This window comes from Orycteropus afer, unplaced genomic scaffold (assembly GCF_000298275.1).
Source record: "Orycteropus afer afer isolate SDZICR_OR568_19922 unplaced genomic scaffold, OryAfe1.0 scaffold00242, whole genome shotgun sequence".
Classification (NCBI taxonomy): Eukaryota; Metazoa; Chordata; class Mammalia; order Tubulidentata; family Orycteropodidae; genus Orycteropus; species Orycteropus afer.
Window position 1 is genome coordinate 5,284,094 of NW_006921829.1, and position 8,735 is coordinate 5,292,828.

The 8,735-nt window shown below is 38.7% G+C and overlaps 1 protein-coding gene across 1 annotated transcript in view; it reads left to right on the top strand.

Moving 5' to 3' along the window:
• Positions 1-8,735, top strand: part of CDK7 (cyclin dependent kinase 7) — a 67,515-nt gene that overhangs the window by 36,258 nt on the left and 22,522 nt on the right. The window contains exons 6-7 of the mRNA XM_007949186.2: positions 6,309-6,419; positions 7,835-7,953. Of these exons, the coding sequence (XP_007947377.1) occupies positions 6,309-6,419; positions 7,835-7,953 (230 nt within the window). The remainder of the gene's footprint in view (positions 1-6,308; positions 6,420-7,834; positions 7,954-8,735) is intronic.

Here is an 8,735-nt window from a genome sequence, read left to right on the forward strand (position 1 = left end):
TTGGTGTTCAACACATTTAATCTATTCTTTAGGAGGTCTCTAAATTCAGGAGGGAAATATTCAAAGTCATACTTTGGCTTTCGTGGACTTGTTTTAATTGTCTTCAACTTCAGGTTGAACTTGCATATGAGCAGTTGATGGTCTGTTCCACAATCAGCTCCTGGCCTTGTTTTGGCTGAAGATACTGAGCTTTTCCATTGCCTCTTGTCACAGATGTAGTCAATCTGATTCCTGTGTATTCCATCTGGCGAAGTCCACGTGTTAGCCGCTGTTTGTGTTGTTGAAAAAACGTATTTGCAATGAATAAGTCATTGGTCTTGCAAAATTCTATCATGCAATCTCCAGCCTTATTTGTGTCATGAAGGCCATATTTTCCAACAACTGGTGATTCTTCTTTGTTTCCAACTTTTGCATTCCAGTCACCAGTGATAATTAACACATCTTGATTGCATGTTCAGTCAATTTCAGACTGCAGAAGTTGATAAAAATCTTCAATTTCTTCATCTTTGTCTTTGGTGGTTGGTGAATAAATTTGAGTAATAGTCGTATTAACTGGTCTTCCTTGTAGGCGTATGGATATTATCCTGTCACTGACAGCATTGTACTTCAGGACAGGTGTTGAAACATCCTTTGTAATGATGAATGCCACGCCATTCCTCTTCAAATTGTCATTTCTGGCATAGTAGATCATATGGTTGTCTGATTAAAAATGGCCAAAACCAGTCCATTTTGGCTCACTAACACCTAGGATGTCAATATTTGTTCATTGCATTTCATTTTTGACAACTTCCAATTTTCCTAAATTCATACTTCGTATAGTCCATATTCCTATTATTAATGGTTGTTTGCAGCTGTTTCTCCTCAATTTGTGTGGTGCCACTTCATCAAATGGAGGTCTCAAAAGCTTTATTTTATCCATGTCAGTAAGGCTGGTCCTACTCTGGTGATGCAGCTCTTCCCTAGTCACATTTTGACATTCTTCTGACCTAAGGGCTCATACTCCTCTACTGTATTAGATAATGTTTCTGGGCTATTCATAAAGTTGCACAGTAATGTTTCAGACAGTGTTTCTCTACTGTTCATGATGTTTTGCCTGACCAGTTCTTTAGAAATGGATGGACTCTTCCTTCTTCTTAGTCTGTCTCAGTCTGTTAGCTGCATTGAAACCTGTGCACCATGTGCGACACTGCTGGCACTTGAAACACTGGTGGCACAGCCTCAAGCCTCACAGCAACAGACAAACCACAATAGTACGACAAACTGACAGACAAATTTGTCTCCCTTAGCTGTTTGAAACCTCTTCGTCCTCCCCTTCCCTGGATCTCTGGTGCTGCTCTGCTCTGTCGTCCCCCTGGCTTCTCCTTCCCCAGCTTTCCTGCCTCTTGAGGGTAGGGCCTGGGTCCCTCCCCTTACCTCATCCCTGGCTACTGCTCTGCTCTGTCATCCCTGCTGGCTTTGCTTTCCCTGGCTTTCCTGCCTGGTGGGGGTAGGACCTGGGTCTCTCCCTTTACCCGGACCCCTGGCTGCTGCTCTGCTCTGTTGTCCCCTCTGATTTCTCTTTTCCCCCGCTTTCCTGCCTCTTTGTGGTGGGGCTGGGTCTCTCCCCTCACCTGGATCCCTGTCTGCTGCTCTTCTCTGTCATCCCCTCTGGCTTCACTTTCCTCTGCTTTCCTGCCTGTTCCCAGTATTAAATACAAAAGTTTGCATTTTCTTAGTATTTCTGTCTTCTGAGTTTCCTTATTAATATAGTCCTGTGAGAGTTTAGAGGTTTTTGCCTTCTTTATTATCACAGAATAATGTCATCCTTTTTTTTTTTTCTTCACTGCTATATAAATTTATTGGGAATGTAAGTTGAACTCAAAATAGAAATCATGAGTCTTCTATAACAATAATTTTAAAAACATAAAAGTGAAAGGTGCTAATTTTTAAAAATTACTGTTTTTTTCCCTATATATAAACATGAACTGATTTCAGTTCTTGTGTACTAAAAGTTGGACTTTTAGAAGAACTAGTATTGTTAGTGCCACACTGGAGGCACTCACTCGTTTGTGCCAAGAGATTTGGAAGACATCTACCTGACCAACTGACTAGAACAGATCCATATTCATAACCATTCCAAAGAAAGGTGATCCCACAGAATGTGGAAATTGTCAAACAATATCATTAATATCGCACGCAAGTAAAATCTTAGTGGAGGTAATTCAAAAACAGTTGTAGCAGTATATTGACCGGGGTTTCAGAAATACAAACTGGATTCTGAAGAGGATGTGTAACCAGGGATATCATTGCTTATGTCCGGTGGATCTTAGCTGAAAGCAAAGAATACCAGAAAGTTGTTTATCTGTGTTTTATTGACTATATAAAAGCATTCGATTGTGTGGATCATAACAATTTATGGATAACACTGAGAACAATGGGAATTCAGAAGACTTGATTGTACTCATGAGGAACCTTTTCATAGATCAGGATGCTGTCGTTCGAACAGAACAAAGGGATACTGCATGGTTGAAAATCAAGAAGGGAGTGTGTCAGGGTTGCATCCTTTCACCATACTTATTCAATTTGTATGCTGAACAACTAATCCAAGAAGCTGGATTATATGAAGAAAAATGTGGCATCGGGATTGGAGGAAGACTCATTAACAACCTAAGATATGTAGATGACACAACTTTGCTTGCTGACAGTGAGGATGACTTGAGGCACTTACTGATGAAGTGTGCAGTATGGATTACACCTCAATATAAAGAAAACAAAAATCCTCACAGCTGGTCCAACAGCTTCACGATAGATGGAGAAGAAATTGAAGTTATGAAGGACTTCATATTACTTGTTTCTACAGTCAACCCAATAGAAGCAGCAGTCAAGACATCAGACGACAGATGACATATTACATTGGGCAGAACTCCTGCAAAAGACCTCTTTCAGATGATGAAGAGCAAAGATATCTCCTTGAGAACTAAGGTGCACCTAACCCAAGCCATGGTATTTTCATTCACCTCTTATGCGTGTGAGAGCTGGACAGTGAATAAGGAAGACCAAAGAAGAGTTGATGCTTTTGAATTGTGGTGTTGGAGAATAATGCTAAGAGTACCATGGTCTGCTAAAAGGACTAACAAATCTGTCCTGGAAGTGCAGCCGGAATGCTCCTTGGAAGCGAGAATGGCCAGACTTTGTCTTACCTACTTGGTCATGTTGTCAGAAGGGACCATTCCCTGGAGAAAGATATCATATACTTGCTAAAGTGGAGGGTCAAGGAAGAAGGGAAGGCTCTCAACAAGATGTATTGACAACAGTGACTGCAATGCTGAGCTCAGTTATAGCCAGGATCTTGAGGCTGGCACAGGACCAGGCATTGTTTTGTTCTGCTATACGTAGGGTTGCTATGAGTTGGAGACGATGCAGTGGCACCTAACAACAACAGTATTGTTATATTTAATGTAATCGTTTTAATCAGTAGTGGCTTCATTTTCAGCTGGACTCTTAACTAGTCTTAAATTCCTCTTTTTCCTGCAAGATCTTTTGTTTTTGCAAATATATGCCTCTTGGGGTATAATTCTTCATAAAGGAAGTCTGTAGTCAATTCATCCCCATTATCTCAATCTTTCTTGTTGCATCCATTTCTAGAGTTATCATTCTACAGTTTCTAGCAGAGCTAGCAGAGGACTCTTTTCTTTTTTTAATTTTTGTTGTGATTTTGATGAAAGTTTATTTTCATACAGCAATTCATACACATTTTCTTTCATGATATTGGTTTCAATTCCCCACAGTATAACAGCTCTCTTCCCACTTCTTCCCTGTACTTACCTCTTCCCTGTGTCCTTCACTCCCATGCACTCCTGTCCCACAAGTTGTCTACCTGTGTAAACACTGCCCTTCTGTTCTTCCACAATTAATAGCTCCAAGGAGGGTATCTACCTGATGTAAATGTTTACTCCATATGCCTGTATGTGTTTTGCTGGAAGCCACAGGAGTGAGTTCAATTCCAGACCTGAAGGATAACTAAGGGCTATAGTCTCAGGGGTCTTTCCAGACTCTATCAGACCAGCAAACCTGATCTTTTTTTTTTTTTTTAATGATTGTGAGTTTTGTTCCACATTGTTCTCTCCCTCTGTCAAGGATCTCCTGCACCAATCTTCCTCCAAGTGGTTGACAGTGGTAGCTGGTTATCATGTAGTTCTTCTGGTCTCATGGTCTTATAGGCTGAGGCTCACATGGTCTGCTAGTCCCTTGGACTACTTGTTTCCATGCATATTTGTTTTTCTTCATTCTTCTCTGTTCTAGCAGAGGACTCTTGAAGCTAGAATACAACATCCATTCTCTTAAACTGAGTATACGTAGGCATTGAATAAATAAAAACTTTGGGATCTAAAAGACTCCTTCATAAAAAAAAATTTAAAAACTCACTGCCTTCGAGTCAGTTCTGACTTACAGCAACCCCTCCTTGGGTTTCCAAAGCGGTATCTCTGCGGAAGTAGATTGCCCAATATTCCTCTGGTTAGCAGTCAGATGACTTGGGCACTATGCCACCAAAGCTAGGAATGTTTATACACAAAGAAATGGTAACATGCTGAATCCTTGGGAATCCTTTTTGGCAAATCTTTTAGTTCTGTATCTGTAGTGTTGTCCAAAATTATAATTTCATTTTTTTAATCTATTTCCAGTTGCACATAGTTGAGCTGTTACTCAGTTTTTCCAAAGCCTGAAAAGCCTCTTGAGAAATAGAACATACTCCTCCTTGTAGTGGTTGTTGCCTAGTGTCTAGACTCACATCAGTTTGTACCTCATTAATTTTAATCTGTTGTAATTCTTCCTCAGCTTCAGTCAACAGAGCAGGGGCAGATTGTGATAGCAAGTACTTTTTCTATCCATGTTGTGATAAAGTTTCCTTTACTGTTCCAAGTACTTCATCTTTAATATGGCTGTCTCCAAAATCATTTTTTCAGAGTTGCTCTTTGTTCTGGTTACCTAGTGGTGCTCTAACAGGAATATACCACAAATGGGATGGTCTTAACAAACAGGAGTTTATTCTTACAATTTGAAGGTTTTAAGTCCAAGTTCAAAGTGCCAGGTTCTAGGGGCTGAGTGAAAGCCCCTCAACCTTGGGGTCCAGCTTTGCCTCCTGCTCTCAGCCCACTGGAGCTAGAGGCATTGCTTCACTCAGACAGCTGCATGCTGCTGAGGCTAAGAAGCCCCAAGATTGACAGGTAAAGGCACAGTCCTGATGTTACCAAACCATACGGCAGGCCATTAACTTAAGTCCATTGTAAGTCACAAGGTCGGCAGAGCATAGCTGGCTGCTGAGCAATGACACAGCTACATGCAGGGTCCAAGCGTGCCATAGGCTAGAGACCATTCTCAAAGCTTCTCCTTACATACAGGAAGCAGACCATATCACAAGGCAGCTATTCAGCTGCTTGTGGTAGATCCCACCATGGAGCTGACTACCAGTCTCATCATGGGGAATAACTACCACCAGCTGCCCAGTCACTCAACCAGACCCAGCCAAGTTGACACACAAACATAACTACTACACTCTTGTTGCTGGATGTAACATTTTTTGATGAATATGAGAATGATCTGGAGACCATGCATTGAATATCCATTCATATTCCTGGGCATTCTGAGAATGTAACCTGAATAATACGTAACATAGTTGTTTTTCTTCTAGCAGGGGTAGAACAAAGAAATCATAATCGTTATCCTGTGAATCTGAAGGTTAACTACATGATCCAATCATAAGTTGCTCATTTTTGATAGGTATTTTCAGAAGTCTTTATTTTCCATTTTTTTGTTTTGGCAAAGGTATCTTTTACATCTTCACTAGCTTGAATGTTGCTCTGACGGGAGATGTCAATGGCTGTGGGCTTCCAGCTCTGCTGCAGGCTGCAGTGAGGCTGATGGATTTTTCAAAAAACCTTTTGAAAGCCAGGTTTCTTTTTGAGAAATCCTAAATACATTAATACTGAATTTCAAAATAATTATGTACCTTGTGCATTTTTCTGAAAGAATACAGGATTCTCTTAGTAGTAATTGATAGAAAATGCAAATTGGCTTTATAAACAAGGGGAAAAAAAGATTCTTTTTAAGACAACGAAATGACAAACCTCGGACAGGGTGAAAACATTTCCAAAACATATCTAGTGAAGAACTTGTAGCCGGAATATTATAAAGAACCCTCAAATATAGTAGTACAAAAACAAACAGCCCCATTTTAAAAAATGAAGAAAAAATTTGAAGAGAAATGTCATCAAGGAAGACAGATGGAGTTTATTTGGAATAATAAAGTTTGCTCATACATTGCTTCACAGGTTATAATAAAGGATAATAGTCTTGTGCTGACACCATCACACATCAAAGCGTACATGTTGATGACTCTTCAAGGATTAGAATATTTACATCAGCATTGGATTCTACATAGGGTAAGGAAATACACCTAGTATGATAGCTTCTTTATGTTATAGTCAAGCTTTGTGTAGCCAGTTTAGTTCGTAAATGATATGAATACATAAATTGCTAAACACAAGATATACCTGAACTGTGTTATCATACCATCTTCCTCTGTGTGTTCCCTTCAGTTGTTTCACCAGATGGTGCTGCGAGAACTTTAAGTTTATTATGTACAGTTTAGACCTAGAAGGATTGGCTGTCTAATCCTTGATTTGTTTTTTTCATAGATGAAGAACAAAGTTGCTAAGTGACCTGAGACCAGGGTTTCATTTTTTTTTCAAGGCCAGACAGCTGTAACTAACGAGTATGGAGCCAAAGTCTTTTAAGTCCAGTGTTGTTCTTGCAATTCGTTTGTTACATGACTCTGGGTTAAATTATAAAATGTTAAAGCACCTTTAGAGAAATAATATTTATAGTAGCTCTAAAATTCTATGAAGTTATGAAATAAAATTTATGAAATGGTTGTATCATTTTTAGGAACATTCAGCTACTAAAATAAGGCTGATAAGGTTTGTAGGGACTCTTTTTAAATAAATAGCCAATAGCAATTTATAGTTTGTAATTCTCAAACCTTAGGAATATCTTTTAGGTTATTGCTAATATCTTTAAACATAGATTTTGAAGGCTATATATCCTTTCTAAATGCAAAATGTTTTTATTTGCTAAAGTTCATTTCTATTGTTGATACTAAATTAATAGTAGGTAGTGCCTAAAAGGGAGCTCTGGTAGCATAGTGGCTAAGACACTTGCCTGCTAACCAGACGGCTGGCGGTTCAAACCCACCAGCCACTCCTCGGAAGGAAGGTTGGGCAATCCTACTTCCGTAGTGATACTGCCTCGGAAACCCAAGGAGGGGTCGCTATGAGTCGGGGCCGACTCGACGGCACATAACAACAACACAACAACAGTGCCTAAAGTATCTGACTGCTAACCAGAAGGCTGGAGGTTCAAACCCACCAGCCACTCCTCAGAAGGAAGGTTGGGCAATCTATTTCTGTAGTGATACTGCCTCGGAAACCCAAGGAGGGGTTGCTATGAGTCGAATCTGATTTGACTACAGTGAGTTTTTTGGTTTTTTATTTTAACCATTTAGTGAACCAGTCATTATACTAGGCTTTTTACTGAAAATATCAAATTTAATCCTCACAACAACTCATGTGAGGTAGGTAAACTGAATCTCATCGAAATGAGTACCTTGACCAAAGGTCTCAGTCTGTAATAACATCAGTCTTATTTTGCTCTGATGGAATTATTCATCATTATAAGAAGTATATTGATTGTTTTAAAATTTTGGACATTATGCTTTTGTTAAGTTTAGAGTTTCTTACTATGGGTTTCTCTCTCACTCTGCTTGCTTATTTGTTTATTTAAAACTTCTATGATACAGGATCTGAAACCAAACAACTTGTTGCTAGATGAAAATGGAGTTTTAAAACTCGCAGATTTTGGCCTGGCCAAATCATTTGGGAGCCCCAATAGAGCTTATACACATCAGGTTGTAACTAGGTAAGAATCCTTTAAATAAATGAAAGCTTATAATGTGAAGAATATTAAACAATAATAAACATCAGTTGACTTCTCTGAAATATCTTGGCAGAATTAAAGAATTATTGCTGGTTTCTTCTTAAAAATATATCCACTCTTTCAAATGGAGTTGAATTAACTCAGTCCTTTAGACATTTACCTGGTAACTTTGGGAATTACTTTTACATTTTTGTTGCTTAGGCTGGAACTTCAGTGGTTATTCTGCCTAATCACTTGATTTGTTGGGCCTGTGTTCATTATATTGGTCAGTTGTAATTCTATGTTTTATATCCTTCAATGTGAATGCAAATTCTCTATAAATTTTGGCATAGTAAGATATTATAAGATAAGATTATTTGATATCATAGCAACTTACTTACCTTCCAGAACCATTATAGGTCTTCTTTATTTTGCTGCTATTTTTATATCCATAAATTCAAGTAAATTGAAGAACACAATGCATTGATACTTGATTTTTTTCAGATTATTAGTAATTACATTTTATGTGCTTTTTTCTTTTTTTTTAATAGTGATTTTGGTGAAAGTTTACAGAGCAAATTCACTTTCCATACATCAGAACATTTTATGTTTATATTTTTTACTTATGAAAACTGAACATCACATAAATTACATATAGGGACCATAGGTTTTATAATTCTTGTCAAGACAGGATAGGTTGGAGGCGGGGCAAGATGGCGGACTAGGCAGAAGGATTGCACAGACCCTCTTCAACAAAGAAAAGGGAAACCAATTAACACAGACAC